This window comes from Manacus vitellinus, unplaced genomic scaffold (genome assembly GCF_001715985.3).
Source record: "Manacus vitellinus isolate BGI_N305 unplaced genomic scaffold, ASM171598v3 scaffold_8_pilon, whole genome shotgun sequence".
Taxonomy (NCBI): Eukaryota; Metazoa; Chordata; class Aves; order Passeriformes; family Pipridae; genus Manacus; species Manacus vitellinus.
The window spans coordinates 24089906-24112675 of NW_021940864.1; the positions used below are offsets into that span (position 1 = coordinate 24089906).

The 22770-nt window shown below is 35.1% G+C and overlaps 1 protein-coding gene across 9 annotated transcripts in view; it reads left to right on the forward strand.

Annotated features, from left to right (window-relative positions):
* The window catches only part of CEP170 (centrosomal protein 170), a 79958-nt gene that overhangs the window by 53386 nt on the left and 3802 nt on the right, over positions 1-22770 (forward strand). For 2 of the 9 annotated variants that reach the window (XM_018085162.3, XM_018085157.3), the window contains 6 exons: positions 1125-2936; positions 9083-9317; positions 14093-14240; positions 15673-15840; positions 16136-16224; positions 22094-22187. In XM_018085162.3, coding sequence (XP_017940651.3) covers positions 1125-2936; positions 9083-9317; positions 14093-14240; positions 15673-15840; positions 16136-16224; positions 22094-22187 — 2546 coding nt within the window. Of the gene's footprint in view, positions 1-1124; positions 2937-7240; positions 7292-9082; positions 9318-14092; positions 14271-15672; positions 15841-16135; positions 16225-22093; positions 22188-22770 lie in introns of those variants that run through there. The other 7 variants (XM_018085154.3, XM_018085155.3, XM_018085158.3 and 4 more) reach the window with 7 other exon arrangements.

Consider the following 22770-nt stretch of genomic DNA (forward strand, 5'->3'; position numbering starts at 1 on the left):
AGTAATTTTGCATTTTTCATCAAAGATGTGACACTGTGCAAAGAGAAAAGATAGATTGAAGAACACAGATAGAAAGTAGCAGCTATACATACAGTGTGATTTTTGATATTCAGTTAATTGCTTGGAGAATTCTTCCAGAGAGGGAAGCCCTGTACTCCAGTTTATATTCCTTGAACATCCAATGTTGGTGGCAAGCCATGATAGGAAGATCCCAACAGGATATGCAGGGCAGTTGTTCATAGATCTCTCCTGGCAAAAAGTGAATTGACAGATGTGTGTTTATAAGTGTGTGACATTATATTGCTACAGCTGGCAAATTAACTGCAAAAAGAATTTTTTCCATCCAAGTATTCAAAGTAAGAGCAATTCATAGAGAAATTCATATTGTCTCTGATTGTTTCTGACAGCACAACTGCTGTGTTTGTTAAATGAGCAAGGAGGGCACAGTCATCTGCAGAAAAATAAAGTTTGGTTACTAAAACAGGGTTATTCAGCATCAGTGAAAGTTCTTTAGAGGTAGTATTACATTCTTTTGATACTTTTTATACATTTTCTATATATTTCTATACTAAAGTGTCTTGTTTGGGTTAAAAGCATTTTTTTTCTCTCTCAACCAGAGTAAGTTCTTTGTTCATGAGTAGGGCTTTTCAGTATTGCTGAGTATCTCCCAGCACTGTAACCTCTTGCCTGAGGGGAGGTCTCACAGGGAGAGGATGTAGTCTCTCCATGAGACAAGGCTGTGAGCTGTAGAACAGGCAAGTAGGGAGGAAGAAGATTTGAAGGTGTTTGCTAGATTTGGTCCTGAAGGTGTTTAGGAATGTAAGACTTGCTTTCTACTTCCTCTTGTAATGGTATGCTAATGTAACAGTGATTTCTTATGTACCTATTTTAACCTACTGTGAGATCATAAAAACTTAGTTTACACAGGTGGGTAAAAGAGTTTGTTAAATGTTTTTAAACCTGTGTTTGTCTAATTGATCCTGTCGTAGAACAGCAGGATAGACTGGTGACTTTTTTCAGTTCTGTTTTATGTTGGTGCATTAGTCTTACACAGTCTTAAAAATTTAATCTATTTACCTTGCTATTGAATGTCCTATCAGATTTTTTTTCTCTTTCATTTTTAGACACAGACATCAGTGAGTCTGGTATTTCTGTTAGAAGCGCTGGTTCAGCTGCTTCTATGACCAGCCAAGGTGAGCGAAAGAGGAGGACACTTCCTCAGCTTCCCAAAGAGGAGAAAGTGAATGAAAACTCAAAATCAAAAGCTACATCTCATCAGAGGTCAGAAATAGGTGAAAAGCAAGACACTGAACTTCAGGAGAAAGAAACTCCAGGTCATACCTCAGATGCAAAGTCAACCAGAACAATGAATGGTCTTTCACCCAGAGCTAATGGAGACAAAGTTTTTTCTTTTCCCAGCTCTTCCAGTAAAGAGAGAGTTGAAACTGGCAGAGAAACTTCTGTGGTGAAACAAGCTTTAGCAAAAATTCAACAACAAGAAAGAAAGGAACAAGGACACTGGACACCCACAAAATTATCCTCTACAAAATCTGCTGTAAATCAGGTTGAGAAAGGTAGGGAGGAGACTGTTACGTCACCTAAAACTTTGGATAATCAAGACAATCCTCCTGGACATGTTACAGATAAAGCAGAAATTAAGTTGGCACAGATTGAGGGCAGAAGAAGAAAAAATGAGGAAATTATTAGAGGACACAGCCCTAAAACACCTGGAGGAGAAAAAAAGGAATCTTCAAAACCGTTAGTGAGACAAGGGAGCTTTACAATAGATAAGCCTAGCACAAATATACCTATAGAACTTATTCCTCACATTAATAAGCAAAGTGGATCTGCTGCCCCTTTAGTATCTGCAAACAGGATACGTGACAGAAGTGATTCAATGGACACTGATTCCAGTCTAGATACAACACTCATTTTAAAAGACACAGAAGCTGTGATGGCTTTCCTTGAAGCTAAATTGCGTGAAGAAAATAAAACTGATGAAGGTCCTGACACTCCTAGTTATAACAGAGATAATTCCATATCACCAGAATCAGATGTCGATACAGCCAGCACAATCAGTCTCGTTACTGGTGACACTGAAAGAAAATCCACGCAGAAGCGGAAGAGCTTTACAACCTTATATAAAGATAGATGTTCCACTGGTTCCCCTTCAAAGGATGTTTTAAAATCTTCTACAGCAAGTGCCAGGGAAAAGATGGAAAAGAAAACTAAAAGTCGATCTTCAGATGGTGGGTCTAGAGCTGATGCTCGCAAAACTGTGCAGTCCAGTGGAAGAATGAGACAACCATCAGTAGATTTAACAGATGATGACCAAACATCTAGTGTACCTCATTCTGCTATTTCTGATATCTTATCATCTGACCAGGAAACCTACTCTGGCAAATCACATGGAAGAGTTCCTTTTGCCTCAGCAGATGAACTTTTACATTCCAAGATGGAAGGAAAGTCAACTAAGTCAAAAAGCTCTCCTGTTGCACTTGGTCAATCTAGTAAATCTACCACTCTTCCAAGACCTCGTCCCACAAGGACTTCTCTCTTGCGCAGAGCACGGCTTGGTGAAGTCTCAGATAGCGAGCTTGCTGATGCCGATAAGGCTTCAGTGGCTTCCGAAGTGTCCACTACAAGTTCTACGTCAAAACCTCCATCAGGGAGGAGAAATATTTCCAGAATAGACTTACTTGCTCAACCTCGCAGAAATCGACTTGGCTCTTTATCAGCACGTAGTGATTCTGAAGCAACAATAACTAGAAGCACTGCCTCATCTCGTACCCCAGAAGCTATTATCAGAAGTGGTTCAAGGTTGCTAGCAGGAGGAGATGGCGGTAAAGTTTCTGCTAGAACTCGAGCCAATAGCATTTCTCGACTTTCGGATTCAAAATCCAAATCCTTGGCTTCAGCACATAATTCTCCCTCAGGTACGTGAGATTATTTGAAATAATTTTATACAATACTAGATGCTTTTAGTATGTGGATTTAAAAAAAAAAAGATTTAAGAAAGAGTTCTTATGAAACATTTGTTGAGTTTCAGTTGATGCCCTCTTTGGAGTAAGAGGCTTCTTTTTCATGGCTTGGGGAGGTTTCTCACTGAAAATCGTAAAGACAAGAAATTGTAATCTTTTAAGTCTTTGGATATTTTTCATCTTGAAACCAGTTAATGCATTGGGGCAGTCAGATGTGTCGGTACTAATTTGCTTTACTGCAAAAACAGAGCAGAGATCTCTTTGCTCAAGTCTTAGTAGTAGATTTTCAAAAGGTCAGAAGCACTATTTACTACCTAGAAGATATAGTACTTATTTGTAAGGTAGGCTTGTAAGTATGCAGTCAGAACTACAAAAGTGAGATTTTTTTATAAGAATAATAACAATGAAGGAACTAGTTGAAAAAATTATGCACTACCTAACTAAATATCATAAAACTAAGTAATTTCTTTTGAAATGTTTGCCTTGCCTTGGATTATTTCCCATTCTGTGTTCCGAATCATGGCAGTTTATGATTTTATCATGATTTCCAAATCGTATTGGTCTTCTTTGGTGTGGTGGTTCCTTTACTATAATGTTACCTTATGTGTGGAAGGAAAAAATCTGTACAATCAATGAATTTTAACCTACTGTTCTGTTAGAAGTCAACACTCTTAAGTGGAAGCAGTGTAAAAAGCTGGTAGGTTTTTTCAGCAGCAATATTAAATCAACCAAAATTGAAATGTGTTAATTATAAATAAGTGAACTTTAACATGGAATGAATATCTAAAATAGTTGTCTACTTGCTTTTAGAATTGTCATACTACCAACTTTACTGTATTTGCAGCCAATCCACAGTCTAAGAAAGAACAGAATAAATGGAGTAGCTTCCAGTGCTGTGTGTTGATACTGAGATTTTATAGTCTCTCTTACTGCATCCCACTCAGAGTTGATATAAACAACTGTAATACTAAATTCCCACACTTCTGCTGTCCTTTTGTTGCTGGTATATCACAAATGGACCTTGTTAGGATTATTAGCAGTGTGTATTCCCCAGGCAGGTATCTTTTGGCTGTGTCATTTATTAGCTGAATAGAAATTTCTACTGAGATACAAATGAGGTGTTTGCTGAACTGTAAAGTTGAATCTGTTTGCTACGATGACAGGTGTCTAGAAAGGTACAAAAAAGAAAGGTTAAACTTCAAAGAAAAACTTGGTCTTTCCTTGTAAGATATAATTGGAAAAGTAGCGTATTTTCAATTTTAATTGAGGTTTTGAATTTATATGTGCTGCCTGAAAGGTGGCAATGTTAGGTCAGGGAAGAGTGTCAGTTAAGACTTCTGTATGTTTACTTTAATACTTAATACTTGTTCACATTGTGATTTTGCTGATTTTTGAAAAGGTAAAACCTGGATGTTGTCAATTCACTGCTTCTTTTGTTTTTCACAAAACTGTATATAGATTTTGAGTTTTGTGTCCATGTGAAGTCTTGCCAGCTTCCTAAACTTTTTAAAGGTTGCTGCATTGAAGTGGTTTACTGCTTCTTTTAAGGGGAGTGGGTGTATCTTCCTCTTCCCAGTCTACTAGTCTATCACAGTCATCTTTGCTTAATGTTCATTTCATTTACTTGCATTACACACTCAAAGTTTACTGCAGCTTGTACACAATACTCTGTTTTCAAGAAAGAAAAGATGCCATCTTCTCATGAGCTACCCCAACATAATAAGCTAGGTATTTTAAAAAAACTGTGCTTAGAAAATCTACAGTAGGAATAACTTCTATCGTAAAAAAATTTTTCAGTTAATATATATTAAGATCAGGGAGAAGCTTATCAATGTAAAGGCCAAAATCAGAAAGCCATTAATAAAGCAGTCAGATACTTTCGAAAGAAAATCATAGCTTAACAAATCAATCAAGTCTTGTTACTATGTAAGTAAAAACTATTATTACTACTGTTTAGGATTAAGAGTTTTGGATTTTGTCTGTATCAGTAACCTTACTGTGTAATTTTTTTTACTGGTTTATTTAGATTATACTTTAGGAAAATCTGAATTGCTTTGAATGTGGTGTAATCTTCTAGTGTATAGAGGAGTGTATATATATACGTCACCTATGATATATTGACCACTACTTAGTATGTCTGCATTTTCCCCTTAGCTATATGATGCTAATAACTACCAACGCATCAAGTTATTGATGATATTATTTATAATTTTATCCTTAGATTAATGTATTCAAATCATCTTTGGGTAGAATGTGTTACTTTTGTGCAATATGTAAAAGTAGAACGCAGCAGAACCTTTTTGATCCAAATTATTTAATTCCTGAATTTAATTTTATTTTTAGAAAAGTCAAGAATTCACTTAATTTTAGCAGTTTTGGAAAGTACCAATGAAGTGCTTGACAAAAGTAACTCAACTGTTTAAATGTGTTTTACTTGAGGCACATTTAATCAAGGCATAACAGAGATATATTTTCTTCTCTCCCTGGACATAGAAAGACTGGAAAATGAATGATTGTTACTAATATAAGCTTTAGAGTTTTGTTTCTTTTACCAGAAGCCTGGTTGCTATCAAGGTGTTAAGTATATTTCTTCTGGGTTATCTCATCAGAGGTCAGCTAACATTATTACCACATTGCAGATCACTGAACACTGATGCCTTCTTAAATCCAGCCTAAAAAGAGAAAGTTATTTCTGCACTTCCCAAGTCAATGTTCAGACATACATGCCTGTAAATAGAGGGCAAGAAAAACATATATTCACTGGGCGTTTTTTTATTGTCTTGTACTTCATATGGATGAATTGCAACATAATAGCATTAAAATTGTCAGAACTGTCAGCAAGTCTGTAATTTCAAAAATCTGATTTGATGCAGTGAAGTATTGATTACTTTTATATGAAAGGACAAACAAGTAAATGGAACATCTTGGATGAGAATTGCCAGCATTAAAGTAATTACCAGGGTGTTTCTGTGGTGGGAGGCTTGATAACTAACAATACTGGGAAGACACGTGAAGCAGAATTAGTAATTTTATACCACAAGCAATGAAAGGTCTGATCAAACAGTAGAGTTTGATCAATAAAACCAGAGAAGACCAAAGACCTATTTTCACAACTAAGGAAAATTGAAGATGGTGTTACAGAAGGAGCTAAGTACTAGGATAACAAACAGCAGGATCAGACCTAGTGCAAAAGTGATAAGCTGCACTGTCAAATTAAACATCAAGTAAGAGCAGAGACACCTTGAGCAACTAGTTGTGTTTAGCAGCTCTGCTGGCTTACTGACCTGACTGTGATTGCAGATGGCTGGCAGATAGGTTGATCAAAGCTATTGAGATAACTGGGGGGGGGGGGGGGGTTGGTAATGGAGAGAAAACAACACTTATTAAGCACATTTTAGTATTATTGCACTTCTGAGCACCAAATTTCAGGATCTTTGAAACGGATAAACCTTGAGAAGGCAGTGTGCCAATGAGAGTAGAATATTTTTTTAAGGAACATATTCAATCAAGTTTATCCTCAGATCTTAAAAGTGAGAGTATGGTGTCCAAATCACCAAACTTGCCAGCTTAATGTGTTGTCAGGACATTATGCCCCTCACAGAGTAGTCATTAAATTATGTTTGTATGCTGATTATTTTAGCCAGGGTTTTGAAGGATTTTCTAGTTAGTGATACTGATATTCACTGTCTTTGGTGTCTGAGATATGCAATTGCACAATAGCTTTCAGAATCTGCATAAACTACAATGACCTTTCAGGGCTGCATAATTTATAGATAGTGTTAAAAGCTGCATAATTTATAGATAGTGTTAAAAGCATATATTTGCAAATGTATAGCTACCTTACTGGGAAAAGTGCTTGGATATTGCTTGTTATGAATTATAAAACCTTGAAATTCTTACTGCTAGGCCTACAATAACGTTTTCTTCATAATAAGGAGAAACCCGTTGATAATACCCATTGATGATTTGAAAACCAACATTTTAAGGCCTTAAAATTTATTGGTCTTAAAAAATGGAGAGGGTTTTTATGATACTATGTACACAATTGTTATGGATGCCATTTCAGTTAGTATCTCTGAAATGTTTAAGCCTTTACAAAATTCTTTATTTTTTATTGAATGTATAATCTTTTCCTAAAAAAGTGTGGGTGGAAAAGAGGACCTAAGACTAATCTCATCAATATATTTTATTTAAGCAAATGCTTCTAAACTGAATGTTTTAAAACTAATTAACATGATAAAACACTATTTTGTACACAGAGAAATCCAAGCTTCTCCCAGACCCAGATCCTGATGTTGAAACTTACAGTGGTAGAGTACTAGAAATCAAATCTGTTTCTGATATTTCACTTCTCATTCAATTTTTTAGTTTTTAAATATATTATTACATATGCTCATTGTACAGTGCTGAGTTGCTGGACTAGCTCACTTGAGAGATTTTAAGATAAATTTTATATTTATTTTGATATATATAATTTGAACCAGGACAAAAAATTTAAACAAAAATGGATGATAAAATGTGGGCCCAACTCATAGAGTTCTTTGGACTTTGGTCACACATTGCTTGCATGCTATTGGTGGGGAAATGTGCTTTTTCTGCTTATATTTACTTCCCTAAGATCAAACAACTTTGAAACCTCTAAAAAGAGATCAGTAAATGATTGGAGAGACATTTTTACTTGCTTCAATAAAATTAGAATATTTTTTTAAAAAGTACAACTGGACATGATTTGAAGCCCACATTTAAACCTAAAAAAAAATTACACAAGCACATTTTTATTTCCAGCAATTAAAAATGCATTCTTTATATGAGGGAAGGGATGTAAGCTTATACACCGATGTTATATTCTACATACTGTAATCTGCATTACACAGATCTTTTCTCAAGTAAAAATTACTTTCATTATTTGTTACTTAAATTCATATTCATGTATACTTCCTTTATAATATTTTTTTTAGATGTTTCAGGAGAAATCAGTATTATTTCTTGTATTTTGTAATAGTAAAAACAATATATGTCATTTGCATGTATTATTTTTAAATTACCAAGAGGTGATCAGGCATTTTTTTAATTTTCTACAGTATTTCTAGAGCCTCATGAATGTCAATGAGTTTGGGGGACTAAATCCTCTGCAATAATTTAGAAGATTGTGATGATGAGGATTCCTTTGCACTTAATGGTATCTCATCCTGCAGGGAATGTTTGAGGACAGCATATCTGAAATGCATTTTCTTAGCTTCAGTAATTCATAGGGGGACGAAAGCTTCCAACTTAATTTCAGTTCTCCTGTACTTCAGGCTGTCTTCAGCAGCACAACTGTATAATGCTTTTATGTGCTACATGTAGAAGTCTTTAAGCTGTTGCTTAAAAAGGGAATAATTGTCAGATTGGAAAAGAAAAAAAAAAACCAAACACAAAAACTCTTGAAAAATAATTATAGGATGTGACTTGCAGAATAGGTATTTTCATACCTATGAACTTTTCAATAAAGGAAGCTTTTTGCTCTGAGTCTTCCTTTTTTATAGATGTGCAGCTGATTTTTTTAACACAATATTAATTTTACATATTTTATTTTCATACTAAAGACATAATCATAGAATCATTAAGGTTGGAAAAGACCTTATCACCATCTATGAGTTTTATGCTTTCCTTATGTAAGCATACATCCCAGTCTTGGTGCCAGCTCCATCCTTCCTTCATGTCTCTTCATTTTTTTTTTTTGTGTATCACATACACCTGGAATGAAATTTGGGAAAAAATCTGCAGAAAAAGTGCAATTTGACTATATACTTTAATGTTAATGAATTGGGCCCTTGTTTTGTAATAGTTTGCTTGAGCTCATATACAGTTACTGACTTTTACATCTTACTTTACTCATCATTATACAAAGAGCATCAGTTTTGTGTTTTTATTAATCAGTATTTATTATTTAACACAAATTTTGTAGCTTTCTTTTTAAGATGTAGTAAATAAACCTTTTGTGAGGTATTTGGGGATTGATAACGAATAGTTGTATATTTTTGTGATGTTACTGAAATAATCTTGTTTTTTCTTATTTAAGATGCAATAATATTTCTTTTTTAACAATTAAACTAATTTAGTAAGTGCAAGATGGAGGCGCTTTCCTACAGATTATGCTTCCACCTCAGAAGATGAATTCGGATCAAACCGTAATTCCCCTAAACATACCCGTCTACGTACCTCTCCAGCCCTGAAAACCACACGACTGCAGAGCTCTGGGACAGCAGCTCAAAGTAGCAATACATTCAAGCACAGAATAAAGGAACAGGAAGACTACATTCGTGACTGGACAGCTCACCGAGAAGAGATAGCAAGGTTGGTTTTAAAGGCATGCCTCTAAAATAACGAAGAATTGTGCCCAACCAGTTATGCAGATGCATATAAAGGAGAGCTGAGCTAATGAATTTTCTATTCTATATCACTCTACTTACTGCTTTCACTCACTAACCGAATGAGTAATTTAAAATTCTTCTTATGAGAGACTGGCAGACAGAACACTCATGTTACCAGCACATTTCTTTTTAATGGAAAATTATAGTAATTTCTGACTTAGGATAGCCCAGTCCCAGAAGATGAACTTTCAGTTGCATTAGTTGGACTTGCAGAGGTACTTAGTGTGTTTCCTGAAGCTGAAGTATATGTGATTTTGTACTACCTTTACATTCATATTGAGGTAAAATTTTAGATCAATGCACAAGTGACAGAGAGAGAAAAAAAGTGATTTTGGCAATGTAAAAGACCATTTTCTCATTTTAATTTTTGATTTATCTAAATATTATTTCATGTTAGATACTCTCTGATACAAGTCGTGGATTCATCAAAAAGTAATTTTTTTTTGTTGCCAGCATCTGAGATTAGTATATTAATTCCTCTGTTATTGCTAATATCAACTCTGCTTCAATTGAACCAAGGAACAGGTAGTTCTGCATTCTTGTAACCAGTTATTCCCATATCATGCAACACTCATGCAGTGAAAACTTCTGATGACTTGCACAAAATAAATAAAACTAAATAAGTATGTAAATATTATTTAATACTTCGATGTCAGTGTTCAGGTTACGAAACTTTTCAAAAAACTTAATTTGGAAACCTAAACAGGAAAAGTGTTTTCCTTTTAAGATTATTCTTAATACTGTGGAGTATTTGCTTAATGCCATGGAGGTGTTTTACTTGGTGTGATTAATTATTTTTTGTTTCCTCTTCTTGGTATATTTTTCAACATTTGTTTTTCTAGTGTGATCTGTGCAAAGGGAAGACATAGAGGCCCAGAGAGGCACACAAAAGATACCTAAGGAAGTTTCATAGTATCTAGATAAATCATGAAATAAACATCTTCAAAATCATCTTCCTAAAACATCTCTTTCTTTTTAGTAATCTAAAGTTAGATGTGTGTATGTGGGGAAAAACAACTGATAGCCATAGCGTATTACTTCCTCCTTATAAGAAGTACTGATGAACCTCTACTTCAGTGAAACTTCTTGGTACGTTTTGCTTATCTGGGAGAGATTGACACTGGAAGTAGTTGATGATTCGGTCTAAACTCACTTGATGGTTAGGTTTGCAGGGCTTTTTTTTCCCTTGGGATTCTTACCATTTTCTGCATTGATATACTGGTTTTAAATTTGTTTTGAAGGCTGTGTACCTTTTGTTACCCTACCTCTTCAGCTTTATTTTCAGTGGAAGTAGTGAGAGACTCGAATGAGTATTGCCAAGTTTATATAGAAATTTCACACAAACTGCTTTAAATAAGCTTATTTAATGTTAAGAAAACTAGCAATCAGCATTTGAGAAATTCCAGATTACTGTCAGCTATCATCACTGATTCCAATACCAGTTTTCTTGGTTAGCCTCTGCTGAGCCCCACTGCTGTAGGTCACTAGTTGATCTTTTCTGTGCCTCCATATATCTTTGTAATGATTCATGTTATTGCTCCTCTGACTTTAATTTTAACTTCTGTCCTTTATAAGATTTTTTGTCTCCGCTCCTTTTGCCTTGCTAACCATATTCTCTGTTGTTGTCTACCGTGGAGATTTTTTCCATCCCAGCCCTCAGATCAGCCTCTGTGATCAGAATCCCTTCAACTCTATTTAAAGTTTTCAAAAAATGAATAGATGATTACATGCTCTCATTTAAGTTGTTTGATTTATTTTTTTGTTGTTGAATAACTGATTCTATTAGGCAGGTGTAAGGGTAAGCATTTCATAAAATACATGTGCAGCAGAAAGTACTGTAGAGACTGTATGACAAACATTTCATTGCATCCATGTTACCATCATATTGTGTTTTAACTGGTCTTCTTTGACTGACCAATTTGCACTTTTCACAGACTTCCAAATTTACAGATGTTAATAAAATTGAAAAATTGAGAGAGATGTTTAGAAAAACTTAATGGAATAAGTAAATTTGATTTAAAGCCACTTTGACATGGAGGGAGTATACACCTTCGGAATAACAGGAGCTTCACATATATTTTATTTAAGGATGTTAAAGTATTGTTACAAAATCAACTGACTCAGTATAGGAAGTGTAACATAGTAGACTAAGCATAAAAATGTTCTTGGTAATCCAGCAGTTCAGCACTATTACAGATATCTTAGAAGTATTCCTGTTTCTTTTTTCTGATATTGGGTATTCTTTCCCTACAGTTAAATAAGAACTAGAGTTCCAGGCTTTTGAAAAGGTAGTCATGCTCTCCCCATCCCAAGCTCCATGTTCTCACCTTTTCCAGTGCGTTGAAAACTGAGTCTGTTCCCTATGTAGCTGTGTAGCTGCGTGAGTCTGCTGACTGAGTGAATCTAATAGCAATATTTAGTGGAGCACGTTGAGAGGGTTAGGGAATTTGAGGTTTATTTTAGTTTTGCCTCTGCGAATAAATTGATTTGCCTTTTGTGATTGCTAGGTGTGATGCAGGAAGCAGTAAAAATCTGCAAGGCAACCTACAGTTGCAGCAGAGTAAAAGCATGTACCTAAAGCCTAAATCTCTTGTCCCTGATTACACAAAGCATACTCCTTAACCAATACTTTCTGTTTCTAAAAGTTAATGTAGAATTACTTGAACACTTCATTTTTGAAAAGTCAGACTATTCACAACTGGTTTCTAGTTTTCTTTTTCACAGTGGTTTTTGTTTAGTGCCCTGTATTGTTTCTATGCAGACACTTAATTGAGTACTGACTATAGTTTACTGTCACATTGAAAATAATTCCAGATTTTGTTCACTGCACTGATGTTTGACTATGATAATTGTCTACCAAGTTACTTGCCATCCATGTTAGAGTTGTTTATTCTGATACTCTCAGGATTCATTTTAAATTCATTTTTATATAAATATCTGACATTTTATGTAATATTCATTGCTTGGGAAGAACTCAAATGAAGTGGTTGTGGCATGTTGAAGCATTGCTGATTTCTGTGAAGAGTTAAGTCTTGATTGATACTACTTTTTATTATGGTGTTTAATAACATTTCTCTTCAGGAGGATTTGGTAATAATTGAAATCTCCTGGGTTTTATTTTCTTTACAACTATTCATTAAATACCAGAATTTGTCCCAGAAATTCAAATGTGATTATTAGCAATTTCTGTCTTTAAGGAGATAGTTAGATGATTGTGTGAAACAAAGGAATTAGGTGTTTTAGTATCTCTGCTACTTAGAATATTGGATTTTTAATGGCATGTATATCTAAGAACATGAAATATAAATTAAAATTGACCCAAAAGATGTAGTAATTAGGTTAAATTAATTAGTAATAGGTTCTTATCATATTTTAATTTATTTAAATGAACAATTGACTTGTTTTATGCTTTACTGTTTCAGTCTTTGATAGTTTAAAATCAGAAATACTATCTTGAGTTGTCATGGGTAATTGCCAGATAATCTTCTACAGCCGTATCTCAACTATATATGTACCTAAGCTACACAAAGTTTCACTTCATTGCATATTGCTGATGTTTAGCCACAAAATACAGTGTAGGAATTTGACTGGAAATTTCTCTAGTTATGTTTGCCTTTGAAGTTGAAATTCTGCTCACTTAGTCTTAAACTATCTCTAGGTCAGTGGTGTCCGTTCTTTTTGACTTGAAGACAAAGTGAAAATAAAGAGCAGAAGGAAGCTCCCCTTGAACAATCCATCTCTGTCCAGCCTGATGTGTGTCACTGTTACATGGCTGTGCTGCTCCTTCTGCTTGAGTGGTGGGTGGTGCAATTCACCTCGTGGCGATGCAGAAGTAGCACTGTCGACTCCTGTGCCTTCAGTCCTCTCAGCCAGAAGTGTCAAAGGGGATCACTTGGCAGTCTGCTCTGAATTCTAGGTCTTCTGAACTGTGTGATCCAAGCTGGAGATTCAGGGTGCCATAGTTAGTAAGGGTTTTTAGCTTTTGCTTTGTGAGAGTTTTTTTCTTGTTCCCTCCTCCTTTTGGGGTGTCCTGTGGAGGAGTAGCACAAGTTGAGCTAGCCAAGCTTCTTCCCTGTGCTGAGCAGAATACTCAGCAAAGCTATTTTTTTTAAAGTGGTGAATCAGAAGAAAGGAAAAGGAATCTTTGACTGAGAATTCAGATGTATTTTTGTAGTGCCAAGGTTTTTACGAATATGTTCTGTTTTTCCCACTGGAAAACTTGTCTTGATAAAATTTGAGGACTTAGGGTGTTGGTCTGGAATTTCAGACACATGAGCAAGCTGCAGGGCTGCTAGATAATCAGCGGTCTTGAAAATATGTTTTTGCAAGCAGGTAAACTAAGGTATAAACTAAACACTGTCTGAATGTTTCAGATTTACTGCATGTATGCAGGTCTGTGCAATATTTACAGTGCATCCACTGCCTTAGATATACTGTGTACACGTCTGCCTGTGAATCCTAGAAAGAAAACAAAGATGATCTGTCTTTTGAGATTGCCTTCTACCTTCTTCCTCTAGAGAGGCATGCTGTTACAAGCTTCAGTTAAAATTTTCTTGTGTGGTTCTACAAATAAACTTTCACATTTTCATAGCACAGTTGTAAGGAACTGGAACTCAAAACCTAAAAGGCTACCAAGGTTGGGCTCTACTGGCCCAAAAGTATTTGTAGGGGAGAATGTAACACTCTCTTTATTACTAGGATCAGTCAAGATCTGGCTCTCATCGCACGGGAAATCAACGATGTAGCAGGAGAGATAGATTCAGTGACTTCATCAGGCACTGCCCCCAGTACCACAGTAAGCACTGCTGCCACCACCCCTGGCTCTGCCATAGACACTAGAGAAGAGGTAGGAGATCTTCATGGAGAAATGCATAAGGTTCTTCCTTTTCTTTATTTCTTTTGCTTTTAGCATTTTTGCATAGCTTTTTAGTTATTTCCACTCAACCCGTGTGCATGATCTCTACATTTTTTTTTTATTTAAAGTTCCTTTGTTTCAACAAACAACCCAGAAGGTATTCTATGAACACAACTTGTCAAAAGGATGCATACTATCTGTCTGTCTCTTTTTTTCCACAAAACATAGGAACAAGGTAGTTATGCTTCTTACTTGTCTGTAGCCTTAGATACCATTGTATAGTATCTAAGTGCATTTAAAGATACTAGTGTATATGTTCAAATATATATAAATGTCTATATTTAATTCTTTGCATAGCTATTAAAAACAAAAAAGTCACTCTTTTCACAGGTGACATAAAACTTTCATCTTCTGAACACTGAAATACTTAGGTATCATCTTCTTTCTTAATAACATTGTCAAAAACTACCCTGAAGTAAGTTTGCATTATGCTTCTAATAAGTCTTATATTCTTTGACTATCTCTGCTGTGCTGTTCTATGAATATATTGACTAACTTGTTCTAGTAACCATCACAGGTCTAATGCTGGTACACATGTTAATCTGAATTTAAATCATCACTTTCTACTATGTTACAATTCACCATAGTAATGTGTTGTAAATGTTTACTGCATTTTTTCTTCATAGTATTCCTTTCAAAATGTGTTTTATTCATTTTCGTGTGCATAAAGTTTGGTTAATACATTAGTTTACTGTAGTTAGTTTAATACTGTCTTTTTCTGTGGAAAAAAAGATATAAACAGTAATGAGAAATCCGTGAGTCAGGTGGTCAGAAAAATCATAAATATACTCACATAGATTTTGGTTTTAATTCTCGTGGACTATGGCTAAACTTTGAGGAAACAAAGTGCTCATTTTATCAGAACCAGTTAGATCACTTCCATTTTTATATTACTAAATAACTATTCTCCTCTTTAATAAATATGGTACATTGTGTACATACTGCAGATGGCAGTATCTCCTTCAGGTAGTATAGGTCTTTCTGTAACACTAGGACTAATCTGCAGAAAAACCCTACATTTCAGAGAACTCTACTTAATTCCACAGATATATCCATTGATCAAAGGAATAAATTATTTAGTAGCAGTTTATAGGCAACTATTATGTTACCTACCTATAAGCAAAGTCTCTGTGAGTAGTCTAAATGTGCCTTGTATGTCTCATATTTAAAAAAAACAAACTAAAAATTCATTTTTACGAGATATTCTTACATAAGAGATGCGTCATTTTGTACTGTACCAGACAACAGTATGATTTTTATTTGATAGGCAGCTTGTAAACTGTTGCAGGAGGAGAAAATAGTAATCTGATTTTTGCAGGTACCCAGCAGATTTCATAAAATGCGTTTTTCTTTTATCCCCCAGTTGGTGGACCGCGTATTTGATGAAAGTCTCAATTTCAGAAAAATCCCTCCAGTAGTGCATTCGAAACCACCAGAGGGGAATGGTCGGCCTAGTGATGCTAGACCTCAGCTAACAGATGCCCTCGATCCCCCGACAATTACCCGGAGAAGGACTTGGAGCAGAGATGAAGTGAGTACACAACAGGATTCTCTCCAGTAATGTGTCTATTTTAAGCTTTGACAATTATCCCCCTACTTAATATTCTAGACACTATTCTTTCTTTCCTACCAGTAGCAGGTGGCATTAATATTGGAAAATACTGTATATTATTTTATTTGCAAAATGTTCAAATATGATTGTATATGATACTAATTAAAACACAAGTATGGGTTTTTAATGTTAAAGATACCAAAATATATGGAATTGTTTGTATTTAATTCCCATTAAACTAATAATATCCTTTTTTATTAAAATCTTATTGCAGGTTATGGGGGACAGTTTGCTGTTGTCCTCAGTCTTCCAGTTTTCTCGCAAGATAAGACAATCCATAGACAAAACAGCTGGCAAAATCAGGTGGGTTTTTAAAAATTATTGTTATTGCTGAAAATATCTACTCTCTTTAATATTCCCACTAGTAAAAGAGTAATGTATAATAGAGCAAATACACTTAGTAGCAACTTGTCTTTTAAAAAAGCAATGTTACCTGTGGCTTTTTTAGCATTCAGAAAGATTTGGAATTAATTCTTTTTCCATTATTCCTTTTGTTTATTTCACATTATATGATGAGAAATATCAGCAAAGTTTGCATGGACAGAACAACATCCATCATACTTCCAGCAGAGGAGCTGTTCCAGTATATGCAGATGCCATGCAAAAATTACATGGCCTCTATGCAAGTCTTGTAAAACTTCCTTCCTTAAAAGATACGGTTAAAATGTTGCTGAACTGTAAAATTGATCCCTGTGTGTTTGCCAAGTTCTTGTAGGGACTCCGCATTTTAGGAAGAAAGAACAAATGGGGCAGTTTCAGTAAATCGTTCTGAAAAACAACTTGAAATCGTTCTTGAAAACCAACGATGTAGTCACTATCGACTTCTAAATCTAAAGCAACAGATGTAGCCACCTGTCATTTTTAATTGAAAATTCCTGCTTAGATAGTTAGATTCCTTCATATGATTTCATAGTAGCTAAGAGAAAGTGTAGACATGTCAAAAACGGTAACATATTGCTCTATCAACAGTTCAATTTAACTTAAATGTGTGAGCGTACAACAACTTGGTGACCACTTTGGTTGGCAAGAATAAAAGAAAATTCTAAATACAAAGTCATTTGGCTGATCTTCATGCATAATTTTCTGAATGTGGGAAAATGCTAGGTCTGTAATTAATCAGTTTTTCAAGGAAGTGTCAGATATTGAAATATTACATGAGTGACAGATTAAACATCAAATCACAAGCTTATTTCAGCATAGGGCAATGCTAATAGTAAAAGCAGCAAAATAACAACATATCTGAAGATTGTATTCTCATGTGAATACTAAAGAAGACCTGACCATAGAAATCAAGAAGAAAAAAATTTATTATATAAATTGGTAAAAACTGTAGCTTATCTGCCATTTCTAGTCCTACTATTTCTAGTAGGAAGAATATCACTGAGTGAAGAATCAATTCTTTAAAAACCTGTAACCCATTCTTATTATTTCTGTTCTATATTTATTATTTCTGTTCTATAAATAATATTTCTGTGTGTTGTTTTTTACTGATGGCTAACTGGTAACATTAAATTCAAGTCTAACACATTTCTGATGTAATTTTCTGAGCTTAAAAGATAAGTCAGCCACATTGTAATGAATGTAATAATGGTGTGGTCATGTATGATGTTATAAATATAAGCATACCTACAAATATTTTATGTATATTTGAAAACAGTGGAATGGTTTATTTCTATAAAAATGCAGTAAACTTTCATTAATAAGGAATTATTTAGTATATTCCTCAGGGCTGTGTTCAAAACTTCCTTTTTCTGATACTCAGAATGATTTTGAATAACATCATGTTATTCATAATTTCATTAGTATTTTGAATTAGATAAACAGTATTAGTTTTAGAATTGTTTTTTAGGGAGCATATAAGGCAGCTGGTACCTATTACAGATTTTCACCTTAGTTTTGTTTTGGTGTTCATGAGTTCAGCCAACTGGTGTGCTTCTTTTGTTTTTACTGGAGTTAAGCCAGTTAACATATCTGCTCAGAATAGTTACAATGAGAATCATCAGGATTTACCAGGCTAGCAGTTGTGGCTTTTTCCAGAATATTTGAACCTGAAAGGAGAGGAGAAAGTTTTAGAGGCACCAGTAAGAGTAAGCCAGCAAGCCTGACTGTGTTTTACAAGTCCTTTCTCAAATTTTCTTGTTACCAATGTAAACCTATCAGCGGAGAGCACAGATAATATAAAGCAATTGTAGTCCTTACAGATTGCATCACATATATTGAAAAATTGCATCCTTTCTGTCTGGGCCAAATGGAGAAAGACATGCATCCTGTGAGAGTGAACACTCTTCTTTCTGTCATATTTTAGTTGCAAAAGTTAGCTCTGTTGAAAGACCAATTTCACTTTGGCTAAAGTATTAAGAACATAAATATTGTCAGTGATTCTTGACAAGCAGATCTATCAGAAATTAAAATGAGCTAAAGTCAGTCATGAAAATAAATGAGTAGGAGGACAAAATGAAATATATCTTTTTGCTTGACTAGTTTCTTCCCTGCTTCCCCACTGCCATTGCTGTTTCTAATTTATAGGTAATGCTCTAAGTTCCACTGAGTTCTGTCATCGTTCCTACCTTGTATTAAGAAATGAGTTTGAGAGAAACTTTGGACACTGTATTCCTCAGCTAGATCCTCCCATTGCTGGCCAAACTGTTTTTTTTTTCCCAAGTACTAGCATGGGGTACAGACTGAACCAGATTCAAGTGCCCGGTTCTTTCCTTTCACCAATTTCTCTGCATATTTGTAATTTTCTTCAGGATAAGGTCATAGGTTGGATATTGCTAAGTTACCTTTCTGTAATTTTTTTTCAACCTGTATAATCAGGTTCTTACTTCCTAGTATACCCAAAACTGCATTATATTTTAAAATTCTGCAGCATTCTTGCCATGTATCCTATAACCCCTTCTTTGCTAACAGATTACTGTGGAGGATTCTCAGGAAGCAGATAAGCAGTTTGTTTGCTTTTCTGCCTTTTCATACGATCACAGAATGGTTTGGGTTGGAAGGGACCTTGAAGGTCATTTAGGTCAAACCCCTCTGCTGTGGTCAAGGACACTTGCCATCAGATGAGGTTGCTCAAAGGCCCATCTAACCTGGCCTTGAACACTTCCAGGGATGAGGCATCCACAAGTTCTCTGGGCAAACCTGTTCCAGTACCTCACCACCCTCATAGTAAAGAATTTCTTCCTAATATCTAGTCTAATCCAGTCCTACTCGCTTTCAGTTTGAAACCATTCTCCATTGTCGTATCACTACATGAACTTATAAAAAGTCCCTACCCAGCTCTCTAGCAGGCTCCCCTTAGGTACTAGGAGGCTGCTCCAAGGTCTCCCCGGAGTCTTCTCCAGGCTGAACAATCCCAACTCTCTCAGGCTGTCTTTCATAAGAGAGGTGCTCCAGCTCTCTGAGCATCTTGGTGGCTCTGCTCTGGGCTTGCTCCAAAAGGTCAATGTCCTTCCTGTGATGGGGACCCCAGAGCTGGATGCAGCACTGCAGGTGGGTTCTCACCAGAGCGGAGTAGGAGGGGGAATCCCCTTCCTCGACCTGCTGGCCATGCTGCTTTTGATTCAGCCAAGGACACATTTGGCCTTCTGGGCTGAGAGTGCACATTGCTGGGTCATGTCCAGCATCTCATCCACCAGCACCCGAAGCCCTTCTCCTTAGGGCTACTATCAATCCATTCTCTACCTAGCCTGTATTTGTGCTTTTATATGTTACAATGAGTTTGCAGAAAATTTGCAAAGATTATGAAGGGAAGAGGTAAGTAGGTTTCTCAGTGAGAAGACCTGCATGGTTTTATCAGTGCTCTGCAATGTGAATGCAGCATTACTGGCGTGTAGCAGGCAAGTGCCTCTTTAGTCAGGCAAAATCTAGGCAAAGCATTCAGGTCAGTGAAGGTACTACTTGGTCTCTGCAGTTTGCTGTGCATCCTGCGAAGTGCTGTGAAAGAAAAATGAGGATTGAGCACAGTCAAGTAAGACTTGCCTCAGAAGGTAGGGGAAAGCAAGAGCAGAAGGCAGCAGGCATTTATAAATATGTTCTTTTAACTTGAAGAATACTGTTAGAAAGAGAGCGGTCAAAGCAGACAAGAGATTAAGATCCCCCAGGAAGTTAAAATGAACTAAATGAAGAATTCAGAAAGATGAAGTAAAAAGCAAATAGGCTTCCTAAATTTATAGTAAAAACAAATTGGCCTTCCCACTTTGTAGTCAAAGTAATAACAGTTTCAGAATTTTTAATTACTGCTTTCATTTTTTTCCTCTTTTTTTTAATAAAGTGACCTATGAAATGAAAGGTTTTCAAATTGTAAAAGAGGAGTAAGAACATTATCTCTAAAAGAGTAAGACTGAGAACACCACATACACAAGCAAAGGCACTAATCACAATGAATCAAGACAGAATTATTTTAAAATAACATGGCAAGAAGGTAAATGAAAAATCAGACAATGTCACAATAGCTTATATTGGTTTTTTTCTAGTGTTGTTTACTGCTAAATAAAGCCTTATTTTCTATGTTCCTGCTAATTTCCAGTGTGTGTTGATGCCTTTTTTTTCTTTAACGTGTTTATTTGAACTTCTCAGTGACAGGAAAATCCTAAATTTTCCCTTGTAATTGGACTTTCTGGTATCCAGGTTTGCAGTTGTACATCTTTGCAAGGTTTTGCACTCCCTTCAGGAACATAAGAAAATTTTGCCAGACCTCTGATGATGAACTTTTATAAAAGATGATGACTCTATTTGAGACCGTAAAGGGTTTCATGTTTTCTTCACTGCAGTTTTGATTACTTATAATTTTATTTTTTTCCTTCCCCCTAAAAAAGCACGTATTAATGTTTACCCTTGAATGAACTGACTTACTTGAATACACCCAAGTCACTTGGCAGAAGTGGTCATTTGCCTTAATCCCATGACACTGTGTCATCAAAGTAGCACTTCCTCTCAGCGAAACCTCCGACATAAACCCGTTCTGAAGCAGCAGTGAGCGAAGACCTCAGAGAGAGAAGAAGAGTTAAAGCACCTTCTGGATAGGCTGTCTCTGGACATCTGTGTACTGATAAAATAAGGCAGGGTAGTAAATATTTTGCAAAATTAGACTTTCTTGACAGGATAATAATAGAGAGTAGAATTTTCCATAGGGTATGAATAACTGAAGAAAGGTGAACAGAAATGCAGTACCAAGTCTTCCAGCTTTCTTTCAAAGTCTTTATGAGATTCAATATTTCATGAACTTCCACCTTAAAAATTTTTTCTTCAGAGACATACTTACACAGATAATTTCTTTAAAATGTACTACTTTTTGGTCATGATTTGAAATTGGTTGTTTTGTTTGCTTAGCAGTTTTACTGCAGCTATTTGTTTGAAATACCAATTTGAGAAGATGTGGATTTGGACTCCTCTATGTCATCATGGTGTCACTTACCAGACCTTAAATATCTGTTTTATTTTGGTTTTTTTTTTCCAATTGCACCAGTGTAGACAGTTTAAATTATATTTGTGATATGACAATGCAAACAAAAACTATTTATCAAGCAGGGAAGCAAAACATTAAAGAAGGAAATCTCACAGTATGCTTTGAGGTTTTACAAATATAAAATACTTCTTTAAACATGTAATACAAGTGATACTCATACTACTAAAAAAAATATATATATGTATATATATATATATATATATAAAATTTATGTATTGAGACTTTTCAATAAAAACTTCTTCTGTGAAATGTATTTTTTTTAATTTCCTGAAGTGGTTTTATTTTGTATTAAATTATTATAAAATAGAAATGTAAAAGATGCATTTATTTACCTTATGTTTTGCAGTTGTTATAAAATGCAGTATTAAAGGGGAATTATCTGACTACAGTAATATAGTTGCATTTTTTAAGAAATGTCTCCGTGCTGGAGGAAAGAAACATCTATGTCTTTTCAACTCCATAAGCAAGTGTTTAGCTACAGAACTGCCATTTTAATGTCAATAAGAATGATTTTGCTGAAACCCTATATGCTTCCCTGAAAATTTAAACTGTATGATTGGATTCTGTCAGGTTTCAATATTTCAGATTTTACTTTTATTCAGTGCTCCCTATGCCACTTTCTCGTATTGTATTATCTAATCTTTCAGTTTTAATTTGTGGGTGTGTTTTGGTTTTTTTAAACAGTGTTCTTAAATTTCTTTCTTCTAGAATATTATTTAAAGACAAAGATAGAAATTGGGAAGAAATTGAAAACAAGTTGCGAGCTGAAAGTGAAGTTCCTATTGTGAAAACATCAAGCATGGTATGAATAGTTCTTTTCTAGGACTGATTATGCTGCTTATCTAACATCTAAATAATCAGTAGAGGAATGTGTTGTTTTCAGTGACATAAGGACAAAAATTTTAAAAGGTTTTATTTAGACACCACATATATTTCAAGAATAAACCTAATCTGCTTTAATAATTACTAAGATTTACTGTCTTATAAAGAAACAAGGAATTGTTCAGGGGAAATTCTCAGATAAAGAATGCAGTCAAAGGGATTCAGACTGTATAGACCATCAGTACATTTGTTTAACAAAAGGTAACAACCATTAGTTTTAATGTTAGATTGCTTTCAAATTAACTTGTTTTACAGTCTAAAAACTACTTTACCTACTTATCATTAATACTTAATACTATTAACACTGATTGTTAATATTTAGAGAAATTGTTGTGTTTTGCTACATGTGATGAAAATAATCCATAGACGCATGGCAATAAAAGGACTCCTCAATGAAAAATAATCCTCTTGATTTTGTCTGGAAGCGATAACCATAGGGCACCCACTACAGCTCCAGCTGATTCATATACTCTTCCACCCTGCCTAATTCAGGCCATTTCATG